General features: G+C 35.4%; 1 protein-coding gene and 1 long non-coding RNA gene across 52 annotated transcripts in view; one reads left to right on the forward strand and one right to left on the reverse strand.

The window, feature by feature from the left end:
- Positions 1–18,467, reverse strand: part of LOC144293771 (uncharacterized) — a 583,355-nt gene that overhangs the window by 414,098 nt on the left and 150,790 nt on the right. The window lies entirely within an intron of this gene.
- LOC144293718 (uncharacterized) overlaps positions 2,339–18,467 on the forward strand; it is a 110,185-nt gene continuing 94,056 nt past the window's right edge. For 6 of the 28 annotated variants that reach the window (XR_013360972.1, XM_077864732.1, XM_077864727.1 and 3 more), the window contains exons 1-3: positions 2,340–2,561; positions 5,571–5,613; positions 14,794–14,895. Coding sequence is in view for 7 of the 28 variants with exons in the window: in XM_077864732.1 (XP_077720858.1) it covers positions 2,507–2,561; positions 5,571–5,613; positions 14,794–14,895 (200 nt within the window). In the remaining 21 variants the exon portion in view is untranslated. Of the gene's footprint in view, positions 2,562–5,526; positions 5,614–11,294; positions 11,423–14,793; positions 14,896–17,178; positions 17,381–18,467 lie in introns of all 28 variants that reach the window. The other 22 variants (XR_013361017.1, XR_013361010.1, XR_013360996.1 and 19 more) reach the window with 19 other exon arrangements.

Consider the following 18,467-nt stretch of genomic DNA (forward strand, 5'->3'; position numbering starts at 1 on the left):
AACCTTCTTACACTGTTGGTGGGAATGAAACTGGTACAGCCACTCTGGGAAATTCAGAAAAAAAGTATGGAGGTTCCTCAAAAAATTAAAAAATAGAATGACCTAGTGATCCAACAGTTAACTGTACTACTAGATATGTGCCCAAAGGATACAAGAATACAGATTCAGAGGACACATGTACTCCAATGTTTATAACAGAATTATCAACACTAGCCAAATTATGGAAAGAGCCCAAATGTCCATTGACTGATGAAAATAAAGAAGAGGTAGTATTTGTTGGGAGGAGCATTGGGTGTTGTATGTAAGTGGTGAATCACTGAATTCTACTCCAGAAACAATATTGCATTGTATGTTAACTAAGTAAAGTTTAAATTAAAAAGAAGAAGGAGGAGGAGGAGAAAAGGAGGTTATATAGGGAGTATTACTCAGCCATAAAAAGAATGAAATCTTGACATTTGCAACAATGTGGATGGAGCTAGAGTGTATTATGCTAAGAGAAATAAGTCAGTCAGAGAAAGACAAATACCACATGATTTGTCCTGATTTCATTCATATGTGGAATTTAAGAAACAAAATAGATGAGCATCGGGGGGAAACAAGAGGAAACAAACCATTAGAGAACACACTGAGGTCAAACATTATTCTGGGTGTTTCTATGACAGTATTTTGGATGAGATTAACCTCAGTATACTTAGTAAAATAGATTGCTCTCCGTAAAGTGTGGGGCCTCATCTAGTCAGCTGAAGGCTTTAGGACTGACGATTTCCTAAGTAAAATAGACTTTTTCTTGCTTGGCTGCCTTCAAACTGTGGCATGCACTTCTTCCAGCCTTCAGACTCAGTCTGAAATATAGGTTGCATAGGTTGCAAGTCTGTTGGACTTCAGATATCATCAGCTCTCTTGGTTATTGTACCTTTGAATTCAAAACAGAATTATACCACCAGCTCCTCTGCATCTCCATCTTGCAGACTAATCCTCCAAATCTTGGGACTCGCCAACCCACATAATTGTATGAGCCAACACAGTATCATATATCATTATCATATATCCCAACACAATATCATGTTATTATCATAAATTATAATATGTTATATTATTATTATAATGGTGTACAAATATATATGAAATTGGTTCATACAATACACACACACACACACATATCCCATTGGTTCTGTTTCTCTAATTCCGGTTCTCTGGAGAACCCTGACTAATACACATAGACTCCAGCTCATATCTTCTTCACCTTATCTCTGTTTGCATTCTAAGCTAGGGAAAACAAGACCATTGAGGGCTTTATTCATTTTGTGTTGACAGTGTCTACAGCAGGCACTACTCTTTGTCCCCCAGTGTCTGGATGATATAGGAAGTTTCTATGGTCATGGCAACTTGAGACATGGAAGTATGGGAAAGTTAAGAACCTTGTGGGCAGTCTACAGCCAATGGAGGACAAGAGCTAATGGATAAATGCATTCATTTCTAGTCTGGAAAGCATGCTATGTGCTTCTGTGGAGGTCCTGGTGCAGCCAAGCCTCCATTGCTTGTAGCATAGACATGATTAACATACCTTGATATTGGTTTGTCCTCCTTTTCATCCTCATTCCTTCAGCTCCTTCACTTCTGCTCCCTAAAATTACCTTCCAGATAAACTATCTGTATACAAGTTTTTATATCATGCTCTGTTGCCAGTGAAACCCAAGCTAAAACAAACATTTTTGGGGATCCCTGGGTAGTTCAGTGATTTAGTACCTGCCTTTGGCCCAGGGCGTGATCCTGGAGTCCCAGGATCAAGTCCCACTTCAGGCTCCCTGCATGGAGCCTGCTTTTCCCTCTGCCTGTGTCTCTGTTTCTCTCTCTCTCCCTCTCTCTCTCTCTCTCTCTCTCTGTGTCTCTCATGAATAAATAAATAAAATCTTAAAAAAAACCAAACAGTTTTAATTTGGAACACTGTAATAGAAGGGGAGATGTTAAAATGACTCACCCTAAGTGTCTTAGTGACACCCTAAGTGTCCTAGTGACATCAGTTTAAAGAACAAGTATAGATCTCTGAAAATTCCTCCATAAAAGTAATGAAAATACTGGCAAAGATTGTCAGAGTTAACTTTTTTGGAACTCTGAAAATAAACAAAATAACCAAAGGCTGTGGAGTGTTTATTAAAAAGTTAAAAGAAAAAGAAAAACAGCTGAATTGGTAAGAGCAGTAAGCTATGTGACATTTTAACTTGCTTTATTCTCATTCCTTTCTTTACAGATCCATAATAGTCTTAAAAATCCAAAACCTACATTCGTGATGACAATCCTCAGGCTAAAGCCACTGGAAGGAGCAAAACATGCTTTTGGAATGCTTTCAAAGTTCCATTCCTAGACAATCAAGAGTTCTATATCTAATAGATCTATCATTCAAAAATGTAGGAGAAATTAAGACATTCCCAAATGAATAAAATTTGAGAGTGTTTGTTACCAGTCAAACTAACCTACAATAAAAACAAAAGAGAGTCCATAGGCTGAAATGAAAGAACATAATAACTCAAATTTGCATGAAGAGATAAAAAGCAATGGTAAAGGTAAGTACCTAATTATTTTTTAAAGACAGTATAAATGTATTTTTTATTTATAACTCTAGTTTTCTCCTATATGGTTTAAAAGCACAAAGCAATTATTATAAATCTATATCCCTGAGCATATAATTTATGAAGATGAAATTTTTATGACAAAACAGCACAAAGGAAGGAGAGGAAAGGAGCCAAATAGAACAAATGTTTTATGTCATTTTAATTAAATTGGTATTAATTTGAATTAGATTGAATAAGTGAAGATGTTAATAGTAATCCCTAGTTACAGAAAAAAAAACTCAAAAATATGGTAAAAGAAACAAGGATATTTAAGTGGTACAGTAAAAAATACCTATTTAATATAAAATAAGGTAGAAATGGAGGAAGGGAGGAACTAAGAAAACCTAAGACATGTTAAACAAACAGCAAAATGGCAAATATAACCTAGTAATTATATATAAATGGATTAAATTCTACAATTAAAAGGCAGAAATGGGCAGAATGAATTTTTTTTAAATAAATCAACTAGATGCTTTGTATACACTTCATATTTACAAACACAAAGAGATTAAAAATAAAAGGATAGAAAGAAAACACCAGGCCAACAATAACGAAAAAAAGAACTAAGATACCAATACTAATTTCAAACCAAATAGACTTTAATGAAAAACTTGTGTTACTAGAGACAAAGAAGGACATGTTATAATGATAGAAGTATCACTGAATCAAGAAATACACCAATTATAAACATGCATGCATATTAACAACAGAACAAGTACATGAAGCAAAAACTGATAGAATAGAAACTTCAATACTCCACTTTCAACAGTAGATAGAACAACTCGATGGAAGATCAACCAGGAAATACAAGATTTGAACAGAATTTATACCTAATGCACACTTAATAATATGACATAAAACAGCATATTCACGTGTCTATGAAACATTCAACATGATAGGTCATATATTGGCCATAAAACAAGTTTCAAAAAATTTAAAAGGATTAAAGGCAACAAAGTATATTTCCCTGACAGCATGAAATAAAATGAAAACTCAATAACAGAAAGAAATTTGGGAAATTCATAAATATGTAGAAATTTTCTTGTTTCTATTAGAGGGAGGGAGACGGGCAGAGGGAGAGAATTTTAAGCAGGCTCCATGCTGGGCCTGAGTATGGAGCCTGAGATCACAACCTGAACCAAAATCAAGAGTCAGAGGCTTAACTGACTGAGCCACCCAGGCACCCCTAAGTATGTGGAAATTAGACAATACACTCCTATAATAATCAAGGAATCAAAGAAGAAATCATAAGACAAATTATAAAATACCTTGAGATTAAAACACATTAAAAAATGAAAACACAATATGCCAAAGATTATGCTATGAATAAGATAAACCAGTGAATCCAGAAACATTTATGGCTCTATGCACTTATATTAAAAAGAAAAATCTCAAATCAATAAGCAAATCTCCCACTGTGAGAAATTAGAAAAAGTGCAAACTGAGCCCAAAGTAAAAATTTTAAAAAATAAGAAAGATTAGATAGGCAAAGAAGTATAGAATGGAAAAAAATAAGAGAATCAATAAAACCCAAAGTTGGTTCTTCAGAAAGATTATAAAAATTGTTAGCTCTGTAGCTAGACTAATCAAGAAAAAATAGAGATTTTAAATTATTAAAATCAGGGATAAAAGATATAACTACCAAAACTTATTCAAGAAGTTAATGGATAATCTGAATATGCCTATGACAAGTAAAGAGATTGAATTGGTAATCAAAAAAACTTCCCAGCCTGAAAATCTCAGGACAAAATACTTTCATTGGTGATTCTACCAAATGTTTTAAAGAAAAATTAGGGACACTTGGGTGGCTCGGTAGTTTAGTGTCCGCCTTTGGCTCAGGGCGTAATTCCAGGGTCTTGGGATTGAGTCCTGGATTGGGCTCCGTCTGCCTGTGTCTCTGACTCTCTCTTCTCTGTGTGTGTGTGTGTGTCTTTCATGAATAAATAAATAAAATCTTTTTAAAAAAAAAAGGAAAATTAACCAATAACCAAACCTTCATAAATTTCTCCAAAAAAATTGTAATTAAAAATATGAGAGGAGAGAACACTTTTGAATTCATTCTATTGGCCAGAATTACCCTCATACAAAAAAGAGGCAAGGATATTATAAGAAAAAGAAAACTACAGACCAATATCCTTCACAAATATAAGCACAAAAATCCTCAAAACAATACTAGCAAATCCAATCTGGCAACTTATAAAAAGGATTCAACAATATCATCAAGTAGGACTTATTTATTTCATATTTTTCAATACATGAAAATAATACACCACACCATAGAAATATTAAGGGACAAAAGATGATAATTTCAGAAAAAGCATTTGATAAATGCAACACCTGTCAGGACAAAAACACTCAAGAATCTAGGATTGGAATAGAAATTCCTCGATCATTATCTACCAAAAAAAAATCCATAGGTAATATAATATTTCATGATGAAAAAGTGAACGCTCTTTTCCCAAGATCACAAACAAGACAAGGACTTAAGTCACTTCTATTCAACACTGTATAGAGGTTCTAACCAAGGTAACTAGCAAGAGAAACAAAAGGCATTAAGAATGGACAAGAAGAAGATAAACTACATTTGCAGATGGTATGACCCAGCAATTAGAAAATCCTAAAATATCCACTAAAAATCTACTAGAGGTAATAGCTTCAGCAATATTTCAGGATACAAGGTCAGTACACCACAATCAACTAAATTTCTATATGCTAGTAGTAAAAAATCTGAAAATTAAACTATGAAAACAATTCCATTTACCACAGCATTAAAAAAAATCTTTAGGAATAAACTTAACAAAAGGAGTGCATGATATGCACAAAAAATTACAAAACACTGAAAAAAAATTATATATTGTGACTGTGTCAGTCCCCAAATAGATCTACAGATTTAATGCAATCTCTATCAAATTCCCAGCTGGCTTTTTTATGGAAATTGACAAAGTGATCTTCTACTCCTAGGTGAGTATCCAAGAAATATATGCCTACACAAGAACTTATACAGGTATGTCTCTAATAGCCAATAGGTGAAAGCAATCCTAATAATTCTAGTGTCTATCAACAGATGAATAGACAAAATGTGATATATCCATATAATGGAGTATTATTCAACCATAAAAAAAAATCAAGTACTTATCCTTATTTTTATGACAACATGAAAGAACACTGAAATCATTATGTGAAAGAAGAACAAAAGGCCATAAACTACATGATTCCATTTGTAATAAATGTCCAAAATAGTCACATTCATAAAAACAGAAGGCAAATTAAGGGTTGCCAGGGAGGGATGGATGGGTAGAAAAAAGAGAATGTCCACAATCACATGATGAAAACACTCTGGAATTAGATAAAGATGATGTTTGTACAACTTTGTGAATAATACTGAAAACTAGGAGCACCCAGGTGGCTCAGTGGTTGAGCATCTGCCTTTGGTTTAAGTCGTGATCCTGGAGTCCAGGGATCTAGTTCTGCATCAGGCTTCCTGTAGGGAGCCTGCTTCTCCCTCTGCCTAGGTCTCTGCCTCTGTCTCTGTCTCTCTCATGAATAAATAGATAAAATCTTTTTTAAAAAAATACTGAAAACCACCCTAAATTTTATACTTCAAAGGGTAAATTTTATTATGTATAATTTTTATCTCAATAAAAGGAATTGAAAGCAAAAATTATGATTTATTGATAGACCAATCACTGCGTACTCTACTGGTTTGTCTAGGTTATCCAGTGGGTTCTCTGACCCAAACTGCAATTGTCCAAATTATATACCTTTCCTCAGTATATATTTACTCTTCTGCCTTCAAAATAAGACACTTAAGCATGTTTTGAAAATTCAAGAATTGTTCACTAAATATCCTTGAAATCACTAAGTCAAGCTTCTGCTAGCTCTTTGTAAGCTAGGTGTGTGCTAGCTCTTGATAGAACCAATGTTCAAGGGTTTACAGTGTTTCCTTTGTATGTATATACACACTGTTCCTTTCTCCAAAGGTCTTTCAGCTATTTTCTGAGAAATGAGTATGCTTCCAAATACCAAACCCTCAGGATCACCACACTTGCTCCAGCCACATACTACCTTCTCATGGCCCCTGCTTGGACTACTGGCTCTTCTTGGAATGCCCTTCCCAAAGATAATCCTGAGGTTTGCATCCTCACTTCAAACTGCTCAATTGCCAATCTCCAATTTCTTGACCATCCTTTTTGAAAATAGTACTCCCATTATACTCTGTCCCCTTTCAGTTTCATTGTATTTTCCTAGCTCTTATCTAAATGACTGAGAATATATATATATATATATATATATATATATATATATATATATACATATATATAATACATATATATTTTTTAACCTGTTTACTATAAGTCATAGAGGGCAAAGTCCTAGTCCTTAGTCTCAGCATTGGCAACTGTGGCTGGCATGTAACAGAGGCTCAAAAAATATTTGTTGAATGAATGACTGAAAAGCTATCTTAACACAATATGGAAAATCATTCTTATCACTTATCCATTAATATATTAAGAATTCTATAGATAGACTTCCTTATTCTTGTGAAAAGACATAAAGTTATTAATGAGCTATAGACTTCCTTTCAACCCTGAGTCATCCTTTCCTTTTATTTATTTTTTTTTTTATCCCTTCCTTTTAATGAAGAGTTTGGGAGTTTTGTCTCAATGATAACTTTCCTAATCAGATAATTAGAGGAAAAAAACTTAATAAAGCAACCTCAGAATTTCTAATACAGTGTTCCCTAAATATATTTATTGAAAAAGCACCAAAAATGAGCACAAAGCTTGATAAGCTAGGACAGTGCATCTTTGGAGAAAATATCATTTTCAGTAGTCTTTCCAAATATGTATGTGAAAGATGAGTAAAGCAAATTACTAGTTTGGTTAACCACATGACAATATTCCTAAAAGTACATCTCTAGAACAGGGGAGATAGGCTTTCTTAAAAGAAACATGAGCATTTTACACTGATATTTTAAACATGGATCTCCCCATATAAGATGAATTCCCAATTTATTAGGGAATTGGATACAAACACATACATTAAGGGAAGCAGAGTAAAACTCATGACTATATATATAGATTTCCAATCAGAGGAATCTCTTATCTCTCAGCAGGAAATGTGTGAGATGAATTTCTCACTTAGCCAATTAATTTACACTTTAGTCACCAGTGCTGGAAGGTAGTTTGGCCGACTTAGTGGTCTAAAGCTAAAATGAGTAATAATAATTCACATTTATAAAGGGCTTCAGAATATTAATTATTTAATCCACACTATATTGCTGCATGATAATTCAGAATTATTGCTTGTGCTTTTTAGGCTAGAGAAACTGATCTAAATCAATTAAAATCCATGCTAAAAGCAGAGTTCCTGGCCTTCAAGTTGGTCCTCAGTCCATTTTGCCTTGCCACTCAGCCCTTTGGACTCTGTGATGGGTTAATTAACCTCTCTTGCTTTGAATTTGTCCATAAAATGGTGATAATAAGGCTACCCTTACAGTAGTATATTGTGTGAATTAATTGATTTTTGGAAAGCACTTCCAGATCTATGGAAGGAAAGTATTAGTTGTAAATATCTCAATTGATTTTAAATGATAAATGATCATTTTTCATATCATTTATCAACAGTGATAGTGACAGAGATATTGAATAATATATAAAACGATGAAAAATTCTTTCCATCACTCAAAGAAAGAGTGCTTGAAACTCCCACCTCCATTCAGCCAGCCATGACTCATTCATTGGAAGAGAGGCTATGATTCATTCCTTCCACGACTACCCAGGCTAACATACATTTCCCAGTATAATGAGAATATTGTCTGTTCCTGACAATGTGGTTTGTCATTTATGGTTGTATTTTAAATATGTGTACAATATCCCAATTTGCTACGTACTTCCTTCCATGCAGTTTGGAGTGTAAGTTGTCTGAGAAAAAGACACAGTTTATTTGATTTATATTTTATAGTGCCCTGATCAGAGCTTTCACACTAATATCTTATTAAGTGTTACTATAAACTAGCTCACTTGTAAATAAACATTTTATGGTTTCAATGAAAATACTATCAACATTCTAGATCTCAAAGAATTCTTTTGTTTTTACTTTCTTATGAGTTTTTCTACATAATACTTCTATAAAAAGTATTGAACTTGATTCTGAAAAAAATACAACTAAGTTATTTCATCTTAAAACTACAAACAAATAATTTAAGTACTTTTATTTCAGACATGAACCCAAAGTTGAAGCTCCAAAGCCATATAACCTAGAATTATATGGTGATAAAATGTTGGTGTTTAGTACAAGAAATGAAATACTAAACCTTAAAATGTGTCTAACGGATGGTTTGTAGCCATCTTCAATCAAAACTCAATACCCATTGATTTTTTTTTCCCAAAACAGGAAGCCCAGTTCCCCTCTTAGTGGTCTCTCTAATGTAGAACTCTATCCCCAATACCCCGTCTTCACATTTCTCCCAGCCAGAAATGTAGGCTTACAACAACACAAGCTTTAATAAGGCACAAATTCCATTCAAATCCTGGCTGGAAAATGAAAAAGCCATAATTAGAATGTGCCAAACAGATCCTACCTATCCATTAGCCTAACTTCATAATGCCAGTGCATCCTCAGTTGAAGACAAATCCTAAAATCAAAGGTCAATCAGAGTATCCCAGGCTTTGATGACTATAAGGATCCCATTTAATCTACCCATCTCTCCTTTACGATAGCCTCCTGATTATAGAGAGGGGTGTGGGTGTGCGTGTGTGTGTGTGTGTGTCCTATTTCAATCTATGTAGCCAATACACATCAACCTACCTGAATAACAAAGAAATGCTCTATATATAAGCTATAGTGTTTCATCTCTTATATGCATTTACAAAATTTATTGCTACCCTTATTTTATACATTAAGATTAAACTACTTATTTAAGCTTTCACAAATGGTTAAACATCACTTATATGTGCTTTTTTGCACATATAAAGGTGCTTTATCACCTTTAAATAAAGAAACTTTCCTATTCAGAATCAAAGAGATTAACCCAACCACTACTATAATGGAATGATTCAAAGGAATATTATTCTAAATTATTAATATTGTGGCAATTTGCATAAAATTAGTAAATAAAAAACTTTCATTTTCATGTGATTACTCGAAGTATCTATTTAACTTAAAAATCTCAAGGTTAGCATCCAGTCAAATGGCTATTATATAAAAGGTGGGGCGAGAGGGGGGACTATAAGGGGAGGGAGGAAGTATATCATGTGTTGGCAAGGATGTGGAAAAATTAGGACCCTCATGCACTGCTAGTGGAAATATGAAATGGTGCAGTCACTGTGACAATTTGCTCCTCAAAAAGTTAAACATAGAATTAATATATGATCCAACAGTTCTAATCTTAGCTATATATTCAGAAAAATTCAAAGAAGGGTATGAGATATGGATGCACCAATGTTTACAGCAGCATTATTCCCAGTGGCCAGAATGTCTCAATGTCCATGCCAATATCCATCAACAGATGAATGGATAAGCAAAATGTGGTATACACAAAGAATGAAGTATTATTCAGTCACAAAGGGAATAAAATTCTAATATATGGGTAAAACCTAAAAACATTATGTTAAGTGAAAAATCACACTAAAAGAAATAAGCCAGACATAAAATGGCAAAAATTGTGTCATTCTACATATATGCGGTGTGTAGAATAGGCAAATTCATAGAGCAAAGAGCAGAATAGAGGTTATCAGGGGCTGGGCTGAGGGGGAATAGGGAATTAGTATTTAATAGGTACAAGTTCTTTGCTTAGGAAGATGAAAGGATCTTAGAAATGGACAGTGAGGATGGATGCACACCACGCATGTACTTAATGTCACTGAATTGTACACTTAAAAAGGGCCAAAACAAATTTTGTGTTATGTCCATTTTACCACACACACACACACACACACACACACTAAAAATAACCCTCAAAGCTGATTAGGAATCATTTTGGTATATTTGTTCAGAATTATTTGTTGTCACTTGGCCAATTATGTTTTTCATAAAAATTAGAGGTCTGAGCTTGTCCCCAGTACATGTAATATAAATGTGTGTGTCCTTATAAAATTGCATTTCAGAAAATGGAAAAAAAAGTATGCGGCATTCCGATTTATGAGATGAGGGAGCAAACGTAAAATTTACCTTTGTAATTTTGCTGAAGTTTACAGCAAAATATCCTTCTTGAGGTTTATTAAACTCTAATCATTTTCTTGAAAGATTAGCAGCAATTATCATTAAGGTTTAAGCATTTAACTGTGACTACTACAATAAATCTTATTAAAATAACTGAAACATACTTTTTTCGCATGTGGCAACCTGTCTCTGAATCACAACCATCTGTAAGTGGTGATTGCCTGGTGCACACAGATGGGAGTAAAACAACGATCAGGCTATACCATTCTTTCATCATCGCTTGGTACCAAACAAACTGAAATCTGAGTCAGACTATTTGCATTTGAAAGATTCTATGATCGCTATAATTAACAAATACTCGTTGGCTTCCCAATATAAAATGTGTGATAGGTACCTGACTGAAAATAACACTTGAACTGTGCAGCCTCTCTTTCTAATCTCTGACAGCCTATAAAAAAAAAATCAGACATTAACAATAGAGGAGCAGGTTTCAAGTTTTTATAGCACACAATTCCTTTACAGATTTAAGATGACAGAAGAAGAGAACAGCCTAATTTATTCTTCCTGGCTTGCGGCACAGAATCATGAAGGCTCTCGGTCATAACTTCAGGGCTACACTAAATTCCTGCCAGCCAGGATCAGTTACAAAGGTGAGCATCTGCTCCACCTTGTTTTTACTTCGAGGCCTGAAAAGACAGACCCATGTTATCACAAAGCCCGAATCATTAAATAAGAAAAAAGGAAGCCAAAAATCAAGTTTAATGCCTTTCTAGGTGTCATGGCAGTTTGGCTAACAACACTGACCCCAAATGTATTAATAATAAGAAAAGGGAAAGAGACTTCTGAGTTGAGAAAATGGCACACAGCAAGGAAGTTGGAGTTGAACAAGCGCTGCCTTCAAGTGTGTGCTAATTACGCAGCATTTACCTAGGCCAAATTACTTAAGCTTTGATAGCCTCAGTGGTCTCATCTGCAAATTAGAGGAAATAAGATATTTTCTCCCTCTCTCTGTCTCTCTCTCTCTATCTCTCTCTCCAAGAGAGAGTTCCTAGTGACCAGAAAGGTTTAAATGAGAAACTGAAAAAGGTGCTTAGTACATTGGCATAGAAACATTCCATGCTCTTGTGTTCAATGAATAAATACTATGTCAAAGGGTGATGATAAGCTACCATAACATTAAGTGAATAATTCTGTCAATGAGGTCCTCTTCAATGTTAACTTCAGATTACTTCTTACTTTTCCAAGAATCTGTTTCATAATTAAAACCATGGACCTATATAGAGTCAGACTGCCAAGGCCCAAATCCTGCTTCTTCCACTGAACTGTGTGACTTTGGCAAGTTACTTGACTTCTCTGTGCTTCGCCTAACTCATCTATAAAATAGGCACAATAGTAATCCATTCAAAGTTGTGTTTGGATGATAAGATTGAATAGGTTAATATATTTAAGTAGTTTAGAACCTGCCCAGACACATATTATGTCAATAAATATCAATTAGCCTCTCTTTATATATGAGAAGGTCCCCAGGCACATAATGAAGGACAGACATAGTCCTTGACCTCATGGAACTTACAGACTACTAGAAAGACAGACATTGTAAAAAAAAAAAAAAAAAAAAAAAAAATACAGGGGAGCCCAGGTGGCTCAGTCAGTTAAGCTTCTGACTCTTGATTTCAGCTCCAGTCTTGATCTCAGGGTCATGAGATCAAACCCCATAACCTGCTCCAGGGTGGGCATGGAGCCTGCTTATGATTCCCTCTCTCCTTCTCTCTCTGCCCCTCTCCCCACATGTTCTCTCTCTAAAAAAATAAGTAATACATACACCCATACAACAATACATAACTGCAAGTTGAAAAGAAGTAAAAGAGGATCTGAGTATGATTAGGGCAGATCTCATAATATTTGAGCTAATTATTTCACGACAGGTTCTTTATCCAAAAGATCTCAAAATGTTATCTACAGGGAAGCTATTATAGGAAATATATAAGCATCATAATGTAAAGACCCCTGTAAAAGGAAAACCTTGATACATGTCAATTTCTTTCTTCCCTTTTTCTCCATGATATTTGATCATTTAGATAAGTACTTGCCTTTTTCACTGTTGGTGTGATTATTATTATTACTATTATTATTGCAGGGAAAAGTTTCTTAACCTCAAATGACCTCATTCTTTGAGACGCCAGATGCTGAAGAATATTAAAATTATATTTAAGACAGTGTTACATTCAAATTAAGATGTATTTTCTGCTAGATTACATTTTTAAAAGACAGTCATCACATATTATATACACTTAGATATCAAATGACTGCATTTACATTTGAACCAAAATAAAAGATGAAAGTGGTTAATGAAGTTCTAATTCATTGCCTTGAATGTTTTTAGCCTACTACATCCAAATTATTTTTTTTAAATAACTACCACTAGAAAGGCTAATGCAGTGCAGATGACTCCCCAAATATTTGCAATAGGTCACGTGAATGCCGCCACGGCATCTCAACAATTGACTATAATAGATTTAAGGGAGAATGATAGGCTGCCTTGACATTTAAATAGATAATATTTTCTATTAAATCTTTTTTAAAAAACCTTGATTAACACCAGAAATATTTCTCACTTTACCAAAAGAAACCCTCATTAAGGAAATTTTCACTGAGTTACATACAATATGCTCATCTGTGCACCATGAACTTGTTTTTACTCTATATTCAAAGCTGTATGTTTATTTCTCTGTTCTAGTTCAGTTCTAAAAGCCAAAAATATGAAACAGATGTGGTGACTTTCTGTGTACTGTGAAGCACAATTATGCCTCTTTGAATTGCTTAGGCTAAACAGTTGCCCTCCCTAGAGCATATCGAAACTGCTTGAGATTCTTTACAGCCAAGAATCCAGCTTGCTACCTGTCAGGAACTAGAATTGGCAGGCCACAGCTGGTTGCTTGCAGTGGATGCTCCCTTACTGTCCTTCCAACCAAAGTCTGTGAAACATAAGAAATATATAGGAAAACTGAAGCTGAATGGGCATGCTGTCTTATCCTTAAGAAAAGATGAAGCTGTCTGACAGTGAATACCAAGGTCCACTTTATATGGACCATTTAACAGCACTCAAAAAACAGTTTCGTTTGTCCTGCTTCTGAGTTCACAGACAGCATGGGCAATAACCAGGAGCAAATAAAGAAAAATCTTCCCAATTATCTGTCACAGTGATGATGCCTTTAAACCTGTATCTGCTAGATTAGCCTATGCATCAAAAGTGCAAATGTTGAGTTTTCTTTTGCTGAGAATAGTTTTAAAACATGTGGAAATTGCTATAATTGAGAGAAAGCTTGAAACAAATGGTAATTTTGTTCTCAAAAAGGAAACTTTCTTCAGGCTGTGGGAGGTGAGGAAAGGAAGTCTCCTTTTCTTCTAAAATGAGTGAATGCTGAAAATAATGGCATTCATACAATTTTGCATTGATCTTGTCAGTGTACAACTTCAAAAAGGTTTTAAAACAAAAGTTAGCAAAATGTTAGGAACATGTTCAGAGTGCCATGTTCATGGGGGTCATAAGTTTGATACAAATAAGCAGATCAGAAGTCTCATAAAATGTATGCTTTTCATCAAAGGGCACCCTGCATCCCCATTCACACATTCAGCATTAGTTTAGTCAATGGAGACCTGGGCTTACGCTACATGTTAAGGATCCTGAAAATTCAAAGACGACATATGTGCTGCAAGATGCTCGTATGGAGAGAGGGGGAAGACATTCAAAAGACATGTAACAGAGACACCTGGGTGGCTCAACCAGTTAAGTGTCCAACTTCAGCTAAGGTCTTGATCTCAGGGTCTTGGGATAGAGCCCTTTTTGGGGCTCCACGCTCAGTGGGGAGTCTGCTTGTCCATCTGTCCCTGCCCCTACTTGTACTCTCTCCTTTCTCTCTCTCTCTGAAATAAGTTTTTTTTTAATTTTTAATAAAAAAATAATAAAAGACAAATTTAATATTTTCACTGCTAATGAAGACTCCTTTTCCTCTATCTTCAGGCCTCTGGATCTTGGGATAATAGAAATGAAGGTATGGAAGGCTGAGACAGTTGACCTGCATCATCTTAGGAGATTTTATTATCATCTGAATCTCAGAATCAGGTCAGTTTCAGACTAATTCTCAAGTTACCATTACTTCTCTTACCAATTCCACCATACTCTGAACATACTGCTCATATTAAGCCAAGAAAAGTGAGAGGGAACATCATCAGGAGGACTTATCATCACTGCACTTTACCCTGACAGATATCTGAGCCTATCCGGTCATTTTCAGTTTTACTGACATCTTATAACCACTTTCATACATCTAGAAAAAAACACCAGTTTTTTCTCCCTTATCACCCATCACCGCAGGCTATGGACCCGGTATCCCAGACCCACCCTCCACTCTTAACATTTTCTAGTGTCCTGGGTCATTTAAGAGAGTTTGAGTGTCCATATTCACTCAAAGAGCTCAAGCATCTTTAAGGAATAACAAACAGTAAGGCACAATGCAGTGGCTGCTCCCCATAGCCAAGTGTTACCTATCTCAATGAGGAGGACAAGTGTCATCATTCCTGGGAACTGGTTTTACATGGCTGTAATTCAAGCAGAGAATGGATTCATCTGAGTGTTGGGTCTGCATTGTCTCAGGAGAAAGACCAGTTTCTGGAGCCTACCTCCACTCATCTCACTTAGAATTTTTCGGTCTTAAATCTGAACCAACACTTTGAACTTAGGTACAGGTAATTTAGTGCATGTGTCCTGTGGTTCCACATCAAGGGATAAAGTAGAATATTCTTGGATGGAAAGTCCTTGAAGTACTTGTAAATCAATCATTAAGTGGTCAATAGGTCCAAATCAGTAAAACCATAAAAGTATACTTGTCTAAAGTAAGTTCTATAAAAGAGTTCTAGTTTTGGAAGTATGCTTATTACACAAAGTATTCTATTCCCACCAGTTGTGACCAAAGAAACCATGACTCTTAAAAAATAATAATAACTGAAAAAATAAAAAGAAACCATAACTCTTAAATCAAAACCACCCTGGCTTACCATTCAGTAAAATAAGGGTAGACAAAGTTTGCCTCCATTGCTAGTCTGTTATGTTAATATTACATCTCAGCAAATACAAATCCTATCATTGTTGTGATAATAGTGTATAAGAAAGTACACCAGGTTCAAGGAGCAAAAGGTTACTTAGAGCAGTCAATAAAGTCCTTATCTAAGTCGTTAAACTTAAATGGAGACTTGAGTTTGCCAGGGACAAAAGCAGGAAGGGAGCACTGCAGATTGAGACAACAGCCTGTGCTAAAGCCCAGCAGTCTAAAACCACATGAGAGCCTGGGACACGTGAGTGGGACTGGAACTGGGGAACACAAGAGGTAAGGCATGTCAGCATGCAGGGGTACTGGGACTTATCTCTCAGACCATGGTGTGGCATTTCATAGTTTTAAGCAGTGGTGTAATGTGATCAGACAGTGAGCAGGGGTCGGAAGCATCATTTTCATTCACAAGTGCCACCACAAATACTGCTCTGTGTGTATAAATACATAATCCTGTATGTGCATAATTTGCATCACAAGCTGTTAGGTGCATTTCTCTCAGAGAAGTTTGGAAACAGTAACTCATCAATTGAGCAGACAAGGTAGAGAGACCATGGAAATATGCTGAATAGCTTCTACAGAAATCTCCAATTACAATGAACTTTAATTATTCAGGAATCAAATATGTTATTTGAATTCCAGGGATCTGAACTGTAGAACTTTCAATGTCATTGCCACAGAAGCTATACAGGGTAGTGTTTTTAAAACAGAAAGGGAAAGAAGTCTTTCAAATTGTAAAAATGATAATTATTTAACATAATGTTTGCCACCCCCATAATAGTTTCTCCTAAAGTGTGTGGAATAATTTATATATAAATATGTAGATGTATACAAACTGAAATGCCAAACATTGAAAAGAAACTCAAATGAGTGGGTATTTACATATGGAATAGAGCTCATAAGAAACCGTGTTTTTGTGATAATGAGATGTTTTCCAAGCTCTCCTTCATTCTGGAAATTTTCTCAGAGACAAGCCCATATATTCATAAGACAACAAAGAAATTAAAAAGGCAGACTCAGAAGTCTGAAAAGATAAGATCTGACAAAAGAAATGGTCATCATGCCATCTCAAGTTCAGTGATGGGTGAAAGAGTGAAATGGAAAGCCCCAAACCACAGAAGGGGGAAAATCCCTCACTTACCATCTCTGTAACTGATGGAAGTCACACACTAATCCAAGGCCACTGAAACTTGATGCATGTAATTACATTTCCCCTGTTTGGGTACATTCTGCCAAGATCATTATCAATGTACAATCACAGGAAATCAATAGAAAAAAAAAGTTTTCTCCCTAATGTTTAGGAAATAGGTATGAATCTGGACCCAAACAGAAAACAAGGTGATGCATCTGTCTTCAAATTTGTCTGAGAACTACTTTGTTTAAGAAATGCAACACGGTGTAATCAACTGCCTTGTTGATAGTATCTTCTCAGAGGGCCATCATATTATGTAAGGAAAACAAGAAAAATGGCTTTAAAGCCATATGTTATTTCCAACAAGAAAGGTAAGCATATCCATTACAAAACTATTATAGTTCTCATCTAAAAGTTATATTCAAACTACTGACTTAGTCAACCTTCTTTCAGTGACAGAGATAAAAACCCAACTCAAACCAGCTTAAAACAAAAGGGGGAATCTATCACCTAACAGGACAAAAGCACGTGCTCAATACAGTTGCTCTAATAAATTCATCAGAGCACTGTCCCTCTGCCTTAACTCTATTTCCCCCCATGTTGGCTTTCTTGTCAAATATGCCTTTCTCAGGCAGTGGGTAAGGATGGCTTCTAATAGCTCCAGGAGGACTTTCTATCAGTATAGAAGGCAAATGGAAAGGGAGAGTCTCTCTTCCAGTAGTTTCTGCTAAAGCCTCAAACTAACTGGGATTGAACCTGAGGAACATGCCCACTTCTGAACTGTTTGTTCTATCCAAGCATGTGACATTGATTGGCAAGATTTGGCCTTTTCTCCTGGAGTCATGGTGAGTGGAATACTTCTGGGTTATACTAACCAAGACTGAAGAATGAATGGTCTCCCCAAAGACACACTGAGTGGAAAAATACATATTTTTCACTCCACAGATAAAAAATAGCATCACAGATTTCTGAGTGGCTTTGTACATTTATTTTTAACAAAACAATATTACATAGGCTCAGTAAACTGCACTATCTGTAAAGACAGGCACTGTACTATGCTTATGCCCTGGCGGATGCTCTAAAGCTAATGGGAAATATGGCAACTATCATACTGCTGGCAAAATCAAGTTTCCTTTTTGGTGGAGTCTTTGTCTGGTTTGGGGACCAAGCTAATGCTAGCCTCAGAATGAGTTTGGAAGTTTTCCTTCCATTTCTATTTCTGAAACAGCTTCAGAAGAATAGGTATTAATTCTTCTTTAAATGTTTGGTAGAATTCTTCTGGGAAGCCATCTGGTCCTGGACTCTTGTTTGTTGGGAAACTTTTTATTACTGCTTCAATTTCTTTGCTGGCTGTGGGTCTGTTCAGGTTTTCTATTTCTTCCTGTTTCAGTGTTGGTAGTTTACATGTTTCTAAGGAATGCATTCATTTCTTCAGATTGCCTAATCTGTTGGCTTATA

This window comes from Canis aureus, chromosome 2, assembly GCF_053574225.1.
Source record: "Canis aureus isolate CA01 chromosome 2, VMU_Caureus_v.1.0, whole genome shotgun sequence".
NCBI lineage: Eukaryota > Metazoa > Chordata > Mammalia > Carnivora > Canidae > Canis > Canis aureus.